Source organism: Argentina silus, assembly GCF_951799395.1.
Source record: "Argentina silus genome assembly, chromosome: 9".
NCBI classification, from domain to species: domain Eukaryota; kingdom Metazoa; phylum Chordata; class Actinopteri; order Argentiniformes; family Argentinidae; genus Argentina; species Argentina silus.
Window position 1 is genome coordinate 14,242,143 of NC_139663.1, and position 17,549 is coordinate 14,259,691.

Genomic DNA, 17,549 nt, shown 5'->3' on the forward strand with positions numbered 1-17,549 from the left:
TGGAGGACAGGGAGGAGATGAGGAGCCATGTGTGGATGAGAGAGTGTGAGTGAGTGAGTGAGTGAGTGTGTGAGTGAGTGAGTGAGTGAGTGAGTGAGTGAGTGAGTGAGTGAGTGAGTGAGTGAGTGAGTGAGTGAGTGAGAGTCAGAGAGTGTTCACGTAAGTATTTGTGGGTGTGTCAGGGACCAAGGGACCAAATGGACTGAGTCTACTTCCCTTTTTTAACCCCCCCCCCCCTCTCTCTCTCTCTCTCTTCCTGATCATCACTGTTTTAAACTCTCCTCTCTCTGCCTCCATGACGTCAATATTCTGGTTAATAACATGGTTAATGAATTTAGATTAGATTGTATTTTGAATACAATTCATGGCATAATATTTTCTGTCATATTTGCAATATTTCCTCGCATTGACTGTCCTGAAGTACAGTTCACTGATAGTAAAAATAGGAAGTTCAACATTATATCTTGTTTGTTAAACAACTTTAATTAGCAAAGCATTTCACAAGCACACGTTAGTTCTATTTCACAGGCATATTTGAGTGATATTATAATTAAACAGTATATAATCAGTAACCAGTCCATGTGATGTAGGTAAGTTGAATTCAGAAAACTACAGCCTCTCAGGTGAATACAAGCTAGAACTCATCTACTGTAGGCTATGTGGTGGTCATGTGGGGTTAGAGCCACACAAAACAGAGGATTTCGAAATTGAGAAGTTTATGAGAGCCAGACCATACTGTAGCACTCAAAAACATACTTCCCTTACTTCAAATACTCAAATGTCTAGCAATGCATTCTCAGTTGACAGGGACAGTGTATATTTAATCAACATTTCAGTTCATGTTTCTATGAAAAAGTGCTAAAGTTAGCTATGCAGCTGCAGCTAGAAAACCACAGCTTGCCATTGGTGAATACAGTATGAAATAGAAATAATCTTAAATAATCTTCTGTAGTCTATGTGATCCCACAAAACATGTTGGTACACAAACAGATCTTGTATTAACACCTCCTTCAGTTTCTCTTCAACGTCGGTTTTCCCTGAACTTCAGCACAGCAATGATGGTGCATGAAAGGAAAAGCACTGCATTGACACATTTCATGAGGTAGAAGAGCATCGTTTCCCATCTGGAGAAAAGAAGTGTTGTTTTGAGGAAATTCTTCCATATGTTATTTCTCATTTAGCTGACAGGGACAGTACACTTTTAAAGGGACATTTCACCATTTTCAACTTCATATTCATTATCTCCAGCACCATACTAGTGTCTATACTGTATGTGTGTAAACAGAGATTTTCTATGTGTGTAGTCAAAAAGATAAGAGAAAATGTCCAGAGAAAATTGAAAATCCACCTAAATTGTTGAGCAAATTAAAGTGAGTAGTTGATAGAGTAGAGAAACAAGTATAGTTAGTGTTCGTTAATTATGATGTCATTTTAAATCAAGTACAGTATAATCATGTAGACAGAGGAAATGAGAGCTAATGTTTGAAGAGAGGTTGTGCACACTTACGTCTCCTGTCCACGGTGTGGGGGGTCTTCTGAGGGGTTGATTGACACCTGAGGAGTGCAGGAGGTGACTGCAGGCTCTCCAGGAGGAAGGCCAGGGACCTCTTTGGTAGCTGGGATGGGCACTGCTGTCAAGGTTCAAGACAATATAATTACTCTCAGTATGTCTCAGACTACTAGGGTCTCAGTGGGAAAGTAGGATTAGAAGCCTAGTGCAATAAGGTGATATATCAAGCATCAAATAAAAAAATAAAAACCATCAATCATATTTGGGGCATCAAGTGTATTCCTGACTGGTTTTAATATTTTAAAATATTTGACAGGTAATAGTCTATGGATAGTAATTCACACATGTCAGCTGCTCACTACTTACTGATGGTGGTGTTACTCTGCGTTGTAGTTTGTCTATTAACAGTGATATGAAGAGGCATCTGCAGGTCTCCCCTGACACAATAGTACCAGCCAGTGTTGTCCATCTTCAATCCACTCATTGTCACAGTTAAGATTACGATGTCTGTATTACGTTCTTTGGTCTGATTTATTGTCACTAAAGTTATATGTAAACTCCCAGTCCCAATTCTATTCACACAAGAATGTGGAAGAATGATGAGTATGCATGTTGCATATTGCATAATTTGGAGAGTAAGCTACATAAAGTCATCATTGTTAGTTATATCACAATTGTTGCAGTAGATATCGCCTATAGAATAAACAGAATAAAGCATTTCTGTGCACCTCCTTGGTCAGCATGGTCTAAGTGTTTGATAAAGGTAATTTTGCTGCCAAGGTAGTAAAACCTTACCTGTGACTAAGATGGCCCATTCCTTTTTTTTATCTAGCCGGATTCCAGGTCTATCCACAGCGCACCAATAATGACCGGAGTCCACTGGTTGTAGATTCTTCATGGTCACAGTGAAGATCCGCTGGTTACGGTCATCAGAGATTGAGGTCTTGTCAGTGGTTTTAGGATGGTCAGTACTTACTACTGTAGAACACGGGCGCCATGTTGATCCCTTACACCAGTACTTCACATTGTTAACATATCTCTGTTCATAGAGACATGGGATGGTGATGGAGCCTCCCGTCTGCACAGAGACTTGACTCACTGTGGACAGACTTTGAACACCTGGAAAAACAACAACAGAAACACACTCAGATTTGCTCATTTAGAATACAGCTGGTCTTCCTACAAAGCAGTCTCTGGACAAAATGACAGGATAAACTTTTTTGGAAATCTCCAATTGCTGATCATTGTGACACTACTGAAGGACAGAATCGTGCCAAATGCTAATGTTTTTAGAACCCAAAACCAGGAATTCAAACTGAACATTAGTTGAACATTAAAATCATTAGGAGATAGTCTGCTGCACCTTGTCTGATAGCTCTTTAGTATCAAAATATGTTATTGTATTATTCTTTTTTTAATATTGTTATTCAAGTTGAGAGGTTTTTTTCCATTGCTTTGATGCTAATATCAGATATCTGTGCTTAACTTTAAAAACTCAAAATGTTTTCGGAAAAATTACTTTTTTCTAAACTATAACACATTGTTCAGTTGACTGAATACAGCACACAGAAAAAGTACTGCAATACAGATCAAATAACCACTTTTTCATCTCAGGAAATCACTGTTTCAGAGTGAAATACTGTATACTGTATGGCATAATTATTTAGTTTACAGATATTACTCTGACATTTACCATAATCAACAGTAATTCACTTTGAAAAGTGAAAAAGAAACTGTTCTGCATCACTGTAAGCATTGTATCCAAAATGAGATTTAGTTTTTTCCAAATGTTTCCCTCAAATTGCCTTGAACAATAATAACACTAGTTATTCATTTACTCAAATAAGATGTCAAATATGTCATTACTCTAATGATCAAAGACTTACACAAATGCCATTCGTCCGCTATCCCACTATTTAGCACTTCAAAAATATACATTTTGAAAAATGCATCATGTGTTTTTAACCGTTGGATTAAAGTAATCAGCATCTTTCACAGACAACTACACCAAATCACACATTGTATGGTCATGGTTGTAATACTACAGCATCATTCCTTCTATCAGCCTTAGATAATCAGGTTAAAGTGCAACAAAAAATATATTTGTAAAACCAGAAATAATGCTGTAGCGCACAATACAGAGTTGCATGGGTTGTCTGGATGTCATTGATATTTAGAAATCTGTTGTGTTTTCTATAAACAGGTAGATACGGTCAAGATGGTAGTATTACGGTACTGGTCACATACAGTACAGGTGGCTGCTGAATACGATATGGATAACACATTATACACCAATACTACAATGTTAACGTAAGGCCATACAAACCTGACAACAAATCAGCCATGTCTGACCTGAAACCTATAAAGCAACCTATAAAGTAGTTTTGCTGAAATAACTTGCACTTCTGTCTCCTAAAATACAACACTGCCCCTTTAAGACCTCAGCCATTCCATGGACTGCCATTGTATCTATCTTGCGTTGAACACCATTAACTGTTAGCGAGTTGAGCTACAAAATATGAAATCAGTAGTTTTTCGTGTTGTTCATCAGATCATATCCTATATACAAATCTAAACTAACTCTAAGACGTTTAACTTAGCAATAAGCACCCCCGAGATTGTGGCGAAAATAATAACTTGAAAATAAGAATTAAATGAATAATTTAATTTGGGGGTAACTTCGACCATGGTATAAGGATACTATAACTGGAAGACTGAAATCTTTGTCTTGCCAAATAAACAATTGTATTGAATGTAATATTACTATTCTGTATTCCAATATATTTAAAACACGTATCATGTCTTTTCTGCTATGTCGTAAACTGGTTGGTAGAATGGCTATTGGTGAATATGATTGTCTTTTGAGTTGAGGAAAAAAAAGCAAATGTTCTGGTGGCATTTCACAATACATTTTTATTTTGGGTCAATGGTTCTATTGAATCTGTTATCATATTGACTGGAATATTGTTTGGACATTTACTGTGGAATAGAGGACATCAAACTGGAGAGGATTTTGGTATGTTTTGCTCTGCTCAGCACTGTTACAATAAAAGTGAAATTATTGATTGAAAGAATGTCAAATCATACAGTTTATATATTGGAAGCATTTGTCATAATACAGACTAACTCTGGCTTTACTGGAAGCCTTATTAAATGTGTTACTGTATTTGCAAAAACACTCGAAAAAAGAGAGAGAATTGCAAGCTATATAAAGCTGTTGTTAGAAATAGCACTGATCAGCAACACATTTGACAGAAAACCTTTTGAACTTAACAGTGTTACTGTTATTCAGATAGATATGAATAACAGTATTTCACATAGATGTGAGTAAAATGTCCATTAGTGGAGAGAACAGAAAACATCTAGTGTTCAGCACCCAGCAGCACCTGACTAGAGTTTAACTACACTAACAATACACTTATTCTTAGAAAAAGGCTTCCTGCACTTACCAGAGAGTCCAGTGAGGATGAGATGGATGTGGAGGACAGGGAGGAAATGAGGACCCATGTGTTGATGAGAGAGAGAGAGAGAGAGAGAGTGTGTGTGTGTGTGTGTGAGTTAGTGACTGAGTGAGTGAGTGAGTGTGTGTGTGAGTGAGCGAACGTGTGTGTGTGAGTCAGTATTTGTATTTGTGAGTGTCAGGGACCAAGGCACCAAATGGACTGAGTCTACTTTCTGCTCATCATAGACATCACTGTTTTAACCCAGCAAAATTCAAGTTTGGTTTAATTTCCTTTTTTTTATTTTTACATTCATCAAAAACTACAAGTTTTCCAGGCAGAGGGAGTGTTTTTGTGGCTGCAGTTTCTGGAGAAAAAAATGCCCCCGATGAGATCATAGTCATTATCGTATTGACTGAATGAATATGAATATAATGAATATGAGGTTGAAAATGGGGAAGTGTCCGTTCAACAGTTCGGAGGACAGGGTCATTGTAATGCATGGAATGGAATAAGGAATGATTTCAACCTCCACCAGCCTCCCCTGTATCATCATGATAACCACATCTGCCTTGGCCCTGTGTGTCTGTGGCATTGACCTACTCTGAGCAATGGTAGATGCTAAATGGGATCCTTGGGACGACCCTACCCGAAACCTTAACCCTATCCTAAATCCTTACCATAACCCGTACCTAGTAACCCTAACCCTAACCTTAATCTCAATTTCAAGACGTCAGATTCGGGTCATTCTATTTACCGTATTTTGATAACAGTAAAAGTGGCTCAATGTACACACAAGAACGTAACATATTAGGTCTGAGCAATCGATGCAATGATTTATAATCTTTCTTTTGTATAAACTTTTTCTTTTTGATCCAACTCACAGATATGCTTAATGGTTTTGAATATTGTGCATACATATTTACGTTATCCATAAACAACTGTTTTACAATGTGTTTCAAAGTGTATGAGAGTTACGCTTGTCATGATCATCGATGATTTGGTGATCAGCAAATATGGTCTGAGGAAACCATACGCGACGCCCAAGAGAGGGTCAGAAGAAGGGAGCGGTTGACAGCAAATTGAGTGTAATAGCTAAATAACGTTTGATAAACATCATCCACACATTTCACAACCATGGAATTGTGTGAGATACTTTACAACAAGGCGGAGTACATTGAAACGGTAAGCCTCTGGTTTGCTGGTTTTGATGTTTACAGCTTACAGACAACGGTTAGCTGGCTAGCCAAGTAGCTAGCTAAATGATGCACATGATGATATACACACACAATTAATTATTTATTAGCTGGAGGAATGCTGCATTGAGAAACTGGAATTCAAATTGTAGTCATGCCACCTAGCTAATCATCATCACGTTTCTCTCTCAGGCCTCCGGTAACAAAGTGAGCAGGCAGTCAGTGCTTTGTGGGAGTCAGAACATTGTCCTCAATGGCAAAGTAAGTAACAGAAATCTTTCTCTTTCTAGTTATATTTTTACCGATGTTACACTGGCTTGAAAATGTTTAGTTTGACTGAATTCTGCATTCGCTTTATTTCTTAAAATATACATGATATGAGCGATAAATGTATGTCTGTTCGTTTCGTGTCTCTCTCTCTCTCTCTCTCTCTCTCTCTCTCTGTGACTGCATATCGTTCAGACGATTGTAATGAACGACTGCATCATTCGTGGAGATCTAGCCAATGTCAGAGTAGGCAGACATTGTGTGGTGAAGAGCAGGAGTGTCATACGACCCCCTTTCAAGAAGTTCAGCAAAGGGTGAGCGTATGGAACAATACAACTTTTTCACAGCGTCATAATCAAATGTTATGGGTTACATCCTATCCTATGGTCCTTGGTCTTTAGTAAAGGACTTTGTTGTGCTCTCTAACCTCTGCCCTCCCTCCCTCCCGCCCTCCCTCCCTCCCACCGGCCTCAGAGTGGCCTTCTTCCCCCTACACATTGGAGACCACGTCTTCATAGAGGAGGACTGTGTGGTCAATGCTGCACAGATAGGATCGTACGTCCACATCGGGAAGAACTGCGTCATAGTGAGTGATGGTCTCATACAGCACACACACACACACACAGACCCACAGAGAAAACTATACTGTCACACACATAAGCATGCAGACAGACACTTTCCCGAAGGGTAGAGGAGAGTCACAAGGCGGTCGTGTCTCGTGTGATCTCACAATGGGGGTAGTGTGCTGTGCTCCCCCCCTCACAGGGCCTCATAGAAGGGCCCAGTCCCAAACCAATCCATCTTTGGTTTGGTCCCTGATGTGGTGTGGTGTGTGGTAGAGAAGGCAGGGGTGAAGGTGCAGTATTAGAAGGGTTTGGTTTAGTATTGCCCACTCTTTGGAACACTCTCCCAAGCCACATCAAGGAATCCAGAAATGCTCTCCTTCAAACGATCCCTCAAAACCTTTTTAAACTTGCTTTTAGTCTTTAACTATTTTTATTGTTGTTTTTACTGACTGTGCTTTTGTTTTACTTTTTATTTATCTATCTATTCTTGTTCTCTCCATGGAATGTAGTGTCTTTGAGTGCTGAGAAAAGCACTATACAAAATAAATGGATTATGATTATGATTATGATTATTATTGTAGTATGGTTCCTGGTCTCTGATGCTGTGGTGTTGCAGGGCCGGCGGTGTGTGCTGAAGGACTGCTGTAAGATCCTGGACAACACCGTGCTTCCTCCGGAGACGGTGGTCCCTCCCTTCACCGTGTTCTCTGGCTGCCCAGGTGAGCCCTGAGTCTGACATCACCCACCAACCACCCACCCTGCTCCACTACAGTCTCTAGAAGACCGGTGATACTTCACTGATCCTGTTCCTGGAGAGCCGCAATGGGGTCCAGGTTTTCCTCCCAGCCTAGTGCTATCATCACACCTGATTGAACTAATCAACTGATGTTCAAGACCTTGACTAGCTGAATCAGGTGTGTCAGCGTCAGCGTCACTGCTGAGCTGGGACGAAAAGCCTCCAGCGCTGCGGCTCTCCAGGCCCAGGAGTGAGGATCAGTCTGCAGCGCTGCAGCCCTCCAGGCCCAGGAGTGAGGATCAGTCTGCAGCGCTGCAGCCCTCCAGGCCCAGGAGTGAGGATCAGTCTGCAGCGCTGCAGCCCTCCAGGCCCAGGAGTGAGGATCAGTCTGCAGCGCTGTAGCCCTCCAGGCCCAGGAGTGAGGATCAGTCTGCAGCACTGCAGCCCTCCAGGCCCAGAAGTGGGGATCAGTCTGCAGCGCTGCAGCCCTCCAGGACCAGGAGTGAGGATCAGTCTGCAGCGCTGCAGCCCTCCAGGACCAAGAGTGAGGATCAGTGATAAAAGCCTTGCCACACCTCTGATCCCTCTCTCAACGTCCTATGTGTAATGCCTCTTCGTAACCTGTGTTTTTCTTCCTGTTTCCCTTCCCTTCCCTTGTATCTCTCGCTCTCTCCACCTCCACTCTCTCCCAGGTCTGTTCTCAGGAGAGTTACCAGAGTGTACCCAGGATCTGATGATTGACGTAACAAAGAGCTACTACCAGAAGTTCCTCCCCCTCAGCCAGATCTAACCCCCAACCTCAACCCCTACCTCTCCCCGGACCGGGTCAACCCCACCCCCAACTCTCCCTAGACGGGGGCTGCATCTCAACAGTTCAACGTGGCCTCTGTCACTCATCTCCTTTCCCTCATGACTAGGGCCCTGAGTTTCTCCTGACCATGTCGTATGACCAGGAAAAACTCCATGCCCAAGTTGTAGCCCACCATGTATACGGTTGTGGACTATAACTAGGGCCTAGAGTTTTTCCTTGTGTGGTCACTTGATCAGGAACATGTCAGGACCCTGATATCGAGCAGAAAGGTTGAGGCCAATCTAGTGCTTTTACCTCCCAGTGCTAGTGAAGGAAAGGAGGGGAGGAGACAAGGAAAGGATGCGATTGAGGAGTGTTTGAACACAGTTTCCATGGACCAAAAGAAGGAGCATTTAAAGGAGGACTGTAGCATCCTTAGACATGGCAAAAGCTTAAAACAACAATTGAACACATTTTCAGCACACTCAGTTCAATATACTGCCTGCCCAATACACATATTTGAATTACACCCTCCAAGTGCTATTCTTGAACTGCTTTGCAACACCTATAGTGTGTTATTTTGTTGCTACTGTACTGTTCTGACTCTGTTGAGGTGTGTGTGTGTGTGTGTGTGGGTGCGTGTGAAGAGGGCCAGACTGAAGGTGCTATTCACACAAACCCGTTATCTGATGAACCCGGTTTCAGAATAGTATACTTTCCTCTGCCACATAAATATGATTGAATGTTATTTAATTTACATAGTTTGTTCCATGAAACACCACTTATGCCAGATTTAGAGTTAGTCTGATCAGCTCTGATGTTAGTTGTCCGCCCAGTAGAAGCCTATGTAAGGCCCTGTAGGTATCGTCACTGGCAGTGTGGTTTACGGTGCATTACCATTGGGGGGCCTGCCTCAGTAGTTGCTAATAAATACATTTTAAACCAACGTGTGTTTTGAATGTCTCTCCCTGTTTCTCATCTGAGGTAAACATTGGCAGTAATTGTGTTATAATGTACATGAGTATATATCTGAGCCTTTATTCAGATTTCATTCACTGATAGTGTTATGAATTCATGTCCACATCCCTGAAGTCAGACCAGTCCAGTTATGCTCCTGAGCGCCATCCAGTGGACTGCAGTAGCGTTATCTTCCCTTTTACTCTGCACAGTTCAGTGTGGTGGTTCTGAAAATGTGTGCAGCTGTGCACCCCTTGTATTTCTCTCATTCACATTCAAAGCATTGACACCAAGGTGAGAGAATATCAGATTGAAACCTTGCAAATACAAACTTTATACTGTCATCAAAGATACTGCAATGTCTGTTGTTTCGTGAAGTAAACAAAGCATAATGCCAGTACCGCAGTATGAATGTATACTGAATGTCACGTGTTTGATGCCATTCATAATTCCATGCATCACAACGAGTCCATCCTCTACCTCCCCTGGCTTACATTATCGAAGAAACGAGAGCGATCTGCATTCTGGTTAGTGCCAGGTCCTTACAAAGACCCAGTTGGGGTTCAAGACTTTATGAGTCCATCTAATAAAGGAACACTTTTTAGGAGCAGTCACCAGTGTGCAGAATCGGATCTCAATCATTCTCAACTATCGTCACTTCGATCCAACACATGGGCAAAGTATTATTGGATACAAACTCTCCCAACATTGCTGACATTATGCGTGCGCACAGACATAGAAAGAGAACACCCAAATGTAAAAGTCTGTTTTTGTCTTTAATGAAACATAATACATCGACTGCAATTCAATGGTTTCTTTTATTCCTTTTACAATGTGAACCACATGTATCATACCAACACCTAAATGTTAAGTATATAGATTAGCCATTTATTACTTCTTTTTAAACAAATAATAATGTAGGTATCAGGAAACAGTATAATAGTGTTGGCTCTAGAGAGATGGAACACCAGGAGGAGAAGAAGCAGATGAATGTGTGTATTTAACAGGGGCCTATTCACAGGGTTCAACTTACATGGGCTGATGGAGCTGCCCAATGACCCTTGGGGGTGGGGGTAAGGGTAGGGGTAGGGCCCCCCCGCGCCCCCCCCCAACTTGGTTAATTCTGACTTTTTAAGAAGGGGACCCTCATTGATACTTCAATTCTAGTGACAGGGCCCTGATTTGTTATGGGGGCGTCTAGCCCCCCCCCCCGCATTTAAACCCTGCCTATTCAGTGGAGTAACTGTTGCCGATAGAACTGCAGTGTATAGAGAGGACACAATTCCCTATTCTGCATGACCGACAGAGCAGAGTGTCTGTTCCAGACAGCACATTTCTATCCGAACGTAACTTTGTTTGCGTCTCCACTGAATAGGTTGCTCTAAGAACTGATATGAGGTTCTGTTGTGTTCTGACCTCCTATAGGTTTAGTTTAGTATTGGGTTGGGGTTAGATAAAGTTCGCTGAACCCAGACCAGTACTGAGGAACAACCTCCATGCCAGCCAGTTGAAACTTTCCATATCAACACATTTCAATAATGCACACCCCTTTATGAAAGACTGAGTCCACGTCCCAATGTCCCATACTCACACACTACCAAGTACGAAGCGAGCTGGCCGTGCCCACTTAATTATAGCGCGCAAGTATGGACAGTGGGATATAGCCTCTGAAAGAACAATTACGGGTGGAATCCTAACTCGAGATCCATGCGCATAACTCTGACATTCGTGTATCTTGCATTGTCGTCAACAGGACATTTGTGCGATGATTCGAGCTAGGCACGGCGCACACAGATTTAGAATTCCACCCTCTGAACAATTCGCTCCAGTCTGTGCCTCCTCTATTCCCCAGAGGGGGGGGTGGTAGTGGTGGTGGTGGTGGTGGGGGGAGTTAGATGTGAAAGCTAAGTGCAAAATCATTATTGCAACTCTCATAATATTCATCACAGAAATCACAGAACAGCAGCACTGCTTCAGGTAAAGACTAGGGAGGGAGGGAGGGAGGGGGGCTGGGGGGGGTCAGAGTCGGGGCAAACAGGCTGATATTATTGAAGCGGTAACAACAAATACTGCCGTAAGTGTCTCTCTTTTCTTTACCGAAAACAACCCCAAAAAGTAAAATCAAGGTGGAGAAAAAAGCATGTGGTATATGAAGGAGCTGCTGCAGAGGCCAACACACCTGGAAGAGGAACACTGGGAGGGGCTGGATTGAACTAAAAACTAAGAACAACAACAACATTACTGTTGAAGCAAGTAAGTTAGCAGATAGTAGTTATATCAAACATCAATAGCCTGCTATTGGTAGTATCATCAGCTAGCCTACCCACAGTAATGTGACCGTACAGGATTACAGGGCAGCAGAGGAGGCCACACATATGCTCCTCTTAGTGATCTGGTCTCTTCTTCACTGGGACTGGAAAGACACACGTCCACCGAGTAGAACGGGTAACAGAGAGAAAGGAGAAAAAATAAAAAGGGTGTCGTAGCAAAGATATGGGGGGGGGGGGGTCTCCCGACAGAGTTTCCAACGTTTGGCAATCAATCATTATTGAATTCACTGAGTGCGAGACGTTTCCGATGGCCCTCGTTTCCTTTGTAAGGGGATGGGTGTGGATGGGGGGGGGATGGAGGGTGGAGGAAGGGGGGCAGAAAGTGTCCAGGATCAAGTGGCTTTTAATTCAAGCAGCACAGTGCATTTCTCCTCCGTAGGGCTGCGTCCCAAACCTTCTGGATGTCTTCCTTTCCTTGCCTCCTTTCCTTGCCTCCTTCTCTTCCTGATCACTGATGACTGATGAGAGGATTGTGTGAAAGGCTTCCAAACTAACATGCTGCTCTCATACTCGTCAAGTGCTTTCAGTTCATCTCTGTGATCCTCAAGTGTAAAAGAAGACCAGGGAAGGAGACAAAGGAAATAAATCCACCGCTCAAAAAACGAAATGGAACGCCTCCTCTCAGCACAGGTTCACTCTACAGCCAGCCAGCCGTCCGTCCGTCCGTCCGACCAGTCTCAAAGCCCCCGGCCCCGAGACCAACTCCAACCAATCAGATCATCCGGTTGCGTTTGTGGGTGGGGGAGTCCGTGATGACGTCATTGCACTGGGCGGAGCTGCGTTTCCTGGCCCCTCCCCCTGTAGCGGCAGGGCCTGAGTCCAGATGCAGGGCCATCTCCTCTGAGATGAAAGTGTTCAGGTCCACGTCGTGCAGGCCGTTCCGCCGCCGGCCCACCGGACACGTCCCGCCTCCGGCGCCGCCGCTCACGTGGGTGGGAGAACCCGGGGCGCCGGAACGCACGCTGATACTCGCCATGGCCCCACTCAGACCTGGGGGGGGGGGGGGGAGGGGAGAGGCAAGGGATTAGAACACAGTCAAACTCAGGAGACGCCGCTAAAAAACAACATATAATTAGAATCTAATCAACAACAAACAAATTAACAAATAATCTAATGTCACGTCAAAGGAAAGGAACTAGCCACGGATCCGAAACACACAGAGGGGAACGAAAGCGCGCGTCCGGTCTAATGTGTTAGCTATTCGCTGTCCCTCCAGACCAGACAGGAATAGCCTGGTGAACACAAGATGGAAAACCCCAAAGTCCCCATCACTCCGACAGACCTCCATCACAGAGCCAAGATAAGCTGCTCAGAGCCTCAACAGAACGAGGCGAGGTACTAGGTATAGGCTTTTCGAGGTGTCAATACGCCATGAAAGTGGGTACATCACAAACTACAGAAAGTAAACAGAACTGGAGACAGGCGTCATTGCTATGATGGATAGTAAAAGAGTCATAGATAGAGTCTGCACAGTAACTAATTAACGGTAAATTCCAGTAAATTACTCAATTTACCTTGCTTGCAAGCTTATTAAATCTTGGCCAAAATCTGCATATATTTACCATGTGTCAGCAACCACTCAGATTTACTTTTGCTAGCAATCATAACAGTGACTAGCAATCATCTCCAAAAACAACAAATGTTATTTTTACATTCTACAGTTTGTGACATACAGATTTTCATAGCGTATAGAACTAGGCAAGGTACCAGGTTTAGGCTTTTCTAGGTGTCAATTTGTTTTTGAAGTGTGAACAGTGTCTAAAGCTATGAAATGTTGACATGCCACGTGGGTGTCCGAAAGAAAAACGTGAAAAAAATACAAACAAATCCTGGCGGTACGTGATTTAGGGGAGGGTGACAGGCCACTCCCACTGACACGGCAAGTAGCCTTAACCGTCGCTGTAACTGAACTGCTGAAAAGCTGCAAATTCAAAAATAGATAACATAAATAGCCTGTGACATTTGGGAAGTATGGTATTCAGAGACACGTGGTCGGACTAACAAAGCTTTGAGGCACGCACGCACGCACGCACACTAATGCTACCTGACAGCACACTACTTGACAGGTTGGCATAAATATTCTATCATAAATCAGGTGTCAACACTTGTGTTAAAACAAAGTCTTCTGATTCTACCTTCTTCAATAGCAGTTGTAGCAGTACAACACTACAGCCTCTGATACAGCCAACAACACACTGTGTTGGCCTACCTGGTTGCTGGACCTACATAATGCCTGAAACTGTATTTACAGTGCAGCGCTGTGGTTGCTAGAACTGTATAGAGCCCCAAACTGGATTTACAGTGCCATGCTTCCTGCTTGCTGGACATAAAACATAAAGACGGTACAGATTATGCAATGCTATGGATGCTTGAACTGTATTTATTGTGCAGTGCTTTGGTTGCTGGAAGTGTACATAGTCTAGAAGTGTATTTACCGTGAAGTGCTATGGCCTCTCTGAAGGGCTGGAGGTCTGTCTCCACGGAGGAACCTGTCTCGGTGGAGGGAGCCCGGTTGGGGGACACCATGGTCAGCCTGGGGGCAGCTCTGGAAGTCCTGGGTGGTGGAGCTTTGCCACATAGGAAACTAATCAAGTCCTCCCTACGGATGGTTCTCCTCCTCTTCTTCACCCAGGCCAGGACGTCCTTGTTGCGGCGCTGGTGGCCGATCTGTATCCCTAGGTCATAACTCCTCTGGTGGGCTTCCACACTCTCTGGAGAGATGTAAGGGGAGGGGGGGGAGGTATGAGGGGATGTCACTGACAGCTTCCACATTCATTACCTGAACACACATGCTCGTACGCACTCACACAACCACACAGGAATTCTATCAAGCAGAACTTGATACTATATATTTTTTCTGGATCCAACAAGAAAACACCTCTGATTTGACCATTAGAATGGATACATTTGAGACCTCTCCAGTCAAGAACAAACTATGCGAGTGTGATGAATGAAGAAAGACTTGGTTGAGGTTCCTTTGTGTGTCTGTGACTGAAACACACATGACTGGCAACTATAGACAACACCCCCACCCTTCCAGAGGGAGCCAGCCAGCACCCATGCTGTAAGCTGTGACAGCCTGGATCAATACACAGGTGACAAGGGGCTAAATTATGGAGGGCTGTTTACTCAATGTGCAAATCAATACAGGTCTATGTTGACAACAGGCAAAATTATTATACAAGCTAACATAGGACCGCAGGTGTGAGGTGTGTATACAGGTGTGATATGTGTATTCAGGTGTGATAGGAGGTGAGAAAGACAAGCAAAACTCAAACACTTGGAGGGAGGGTGAAGGTATATACCTTTGTACAGGTTGGTGACAGCTGTTGCTGCGTTTTGAAATGGCACCCACAGAGAAAGCCCCTGCTGGTGACATACTCGGTCTGTCGAAAGAATGAACAGAATCACGACAGAGAAAACACATTCGGAAAAAGCTAAGTGGCCATCAGGCAGCAATTATCACTAATATATTCTGGCCGCCTAAAACAAAATGTGTTAGCTGCCGGTAAATTAGCAATGATTCCGTTAGTTTTGCAAAAGCAGTAGTGATATTACAATACATATGAGGCCAACGTTTCCTAATTGCAGGGTTCACTGTCTGTTTTCATTCGCCATTTTGTCTTGCAGCATCTAGAGTTGCAGACAGGCTTTGGAATAAAAATAACTGTCAGCCAGCGCTAGATGGCCAACTCGACAGTTTAGAGGCACGAAAGCCGACGCACTAACTAAAGTGCCCTTTCAGCAAGAAAGTTGCAATCGTTAAGTAGACTTTTTACCGTGGAAACCTGTAGTTCAACTACACCAAAAGAGTTTGAACAAGCCCGTATTATGAAAAGTATCAATAACCCCATAGTTACATCTTCGCCATTTTGTTTAATCTTCAGGGTGCAATAAAATAATTCAAGACAGATTAGCTAACCCATATATGGCGATAATGTCTAGAAAATCTATCAATCAATCTTGTAAAATATGCCTCCCATCCAACAAGAAAGAAACACACTCACTGACAGGAACAATCTGTCACAAGGGAATGTCGCGTAGCAATGATTGTTTCCATCGCCATTTTGTTTCCTTAACCCGTGCACTCAACACCGTTTACTTGTTCGCTGACATTGTTGGAATTACTGTTTTAACTCTCAACTAGTCAATACAGCCTATGAACTATTAAGATAAATCAGCTCCAGTAATTAGCTTTCTGGAACCCAAGAAACGACCGGCTGATGACTGAACGACTAGAATATATAGTCAGCTGGCAACTAAACTTACTCTAATAGTTAGCTAGTCAGTTAGCTAACTAACAACCAACTCACTTGAACAACAATTTCTGTTCTAAAAGCATACTTGGTTAACTAACGTTAATTAGTTTGCGACAAAGTGAAGCGCCACAAATCAAAGCTAAAAAGCTAATGTTTTGCGCTAACGATCGTTAGCTACCGTTAGCTAAAAAGCTGATCATCTGGGATACTCGCTTAGCTAGCTAGCGAGCTACTGTACTGGCAAGTGACTGACTATGACCGGGGAGCTAACCAGCTAACTCTGTGTTAGCTGGGCAAGCCAACGCAGACGACTAGTAGTTGTTACGTTACTCTCGGACCTTTGTAGAGCTGTGCCACAGCAGTGGCGGAATTCTGGAAAAGATGCCACAATTTATCTTGGTCGTTATCGGCCTCCTCCTCGTTTGACTCCCTTTGCTCCGCTTCAGCCAAACACTGCCGCTCCCATTTTGAGAACCAATGCTCGGGTCCGTGTTCCTGAATCTCCGCTTCTCCGTCTTCCTTCTTCTCCTCCATTTACTACACCGAAACTTGGCTAGATTACTGCCTTGGTATACCAATTACTATGTTATTTGAAGGGACTACGAAATTTCCGTTATTAAATTCATTAATGTTATTATTGGATAGATGTTTGTTCACACCAACGTTTCCACCACGGACCTCGTCTGAAAAGACTCAACTATTTTTTCACGTCACTGACTGACGCTGGGCTATATAAATGTCATACTACCTTGTTGGCTGCTATACTCCGCCTCTTTATTCCATAGGCAACAACGATTGGATTAAATGGTGCTGCGGGGTGGTTTCGGGGTTGGTGCTGGAGGTTTCACTGGACTAAAGAAACATCTGTCACTGAATTGACACAAAGGAACCTCCACGAAAATTCTTAGCTACGTAAGGTTGTGTGAGGAGAAGTGGGATATTCTTTGGTTCTTTCACTGTTCAATGCAGTAATGTGATTATGTATTGCCTACAATGCTAAATGTTCATAGTAACAGTTCAACAATATCAGTTTTGCTACATGATATGATTATTAAATATACAGGGTATTGCTTTGAAAGAAAATAAGTATGCCTACTGTATCAATTCCACCATCTCTAATTTCTCTCACTGCAAACAATATCAGTTCAAATCCACCTCTTACTTTTAAAGCGGACTATTTTTTTGCCTATTTCCATTGCTCTACTGGCCCAAATATTTATTTATTTTTGTTGGGGGGGGGGCTGTCTCTGTTGCTCACACCATGTAGAAAATACTAAAGTCAAAATCCCAGAATGTCCTCAACATAAGTGTGTTGAATTGAGTATAGCCCAAGTTAGACTTCACTGTACACTCCACTACAAGCCCTGAGCTAACACCAATAGGAGCCCCAATCGATCAATGGCACCAATAGGTTACAGGTGAAAATCTACAGGATCCTTCCTATGTATGAACATGGATTGTTTGTTTGAAGTGTAAAATCAGTTTAATGCTCTATCAA

The 17,549-nt window shown here is 43.0% G+C and overlaps 2 protein-coding genes across 2 annotated transcripts; one reads left to right on the forward strand and one right to left on the reverse strand.

Moving 5' to 3' along the window:
* Positions 1-5,997: 5,997 nt before the first annotated feature.
* dctn5 (dynactin 5) lies at positions 5,998-9,443 on the forward strand. Its single transcript, XM_083676380.1, has 6 exons — positions 5,998-6,135; positions 6,339-6,407; positions 6,609-6,727; positions 6,888-6,999; positions 7,596-7,698; positions 8,408-9,443. Exons 1-6 carry the CDS (start codon positions 6,088-6,090, stop codon positions 8,503-8,505), a joined length of 549 nt encoding a protein of 182 aa, XP_083532506.1. The 5' UTR covers positions 5,998-6,087; the 3' UTR covers positions 8,506-9,443.
* A 776-nt stretch (positions 9,444-10,219) lies between these two features.
* hapstr1a (HUWE1 associated protein modifying stress responses a) lies at positions 10,220-16,738 on the reverse strand. The gene is made up of 4 exons (XM_083677946.1): positions 16,390-16,738; positions 15,098-15,178; positions 14,228-14,503; positions 10,220-12,782 (listed from the first exon to the last, which is right to left on the reverse strand). Exons 1-4 carry the CDS (start codon positions 16,583-16,585, stop codon positions 12,505-12,507), a joined length of 831 nt encoding a protein of 276 aa, XP_083534072.1. The 5' UTR covers positions 16,586-16,738; the 3' UTR covers positions 10,220-12,504.
* Positions 16,739-17,549: the final 811 nt, after the last annotated feature.

Bases quoted from the DNA above. Each gene is read 5' to 3' on its own strand.
- hapstr1a (XM_083677946.1), bottom strand. From the start codon at position 16,585: ATGGAGGAGAAGAAGGAAGACGGAGAAGCGGAGATTCAGGAACACGGA. The intron at 14,504-15,097 runs GTATATACCTTC...ACATCTCTCCAG, and splicing joins TGTCACCAACCTGTACAAAG to AGAGTGTGGAAGCCCACCAG. The intron at 12,783-14,227 runs GTAAATACACTT...CCCCCCCCCCAG, and splicing joins AGAGGCCATAGCACTTCACG to GTCTGAGTGGGGCCATGGCG.
- dctn5 (XM_083676380.1), top strand. From the start codon at position 6,088: ATGGAATTGTGTGAGATACTTTACAACAAGGCGGAGTACATTGAAACG. The intron at 6,408-6,608 runs GTAAGTAACAGA...CATATCGTTCAG, and splicing joins ACATTGTCCTCAATGGCAAA to ACGATTGTAATGAACGACTG. The intron at 7,699-8,407 runs GTGAGCCCTGAG...ACTCTCTCCCAG, and splicing joins CGTGTTCTCTGGCTGCCCAG to GTCTGTTCTCAGGAGAGTTA.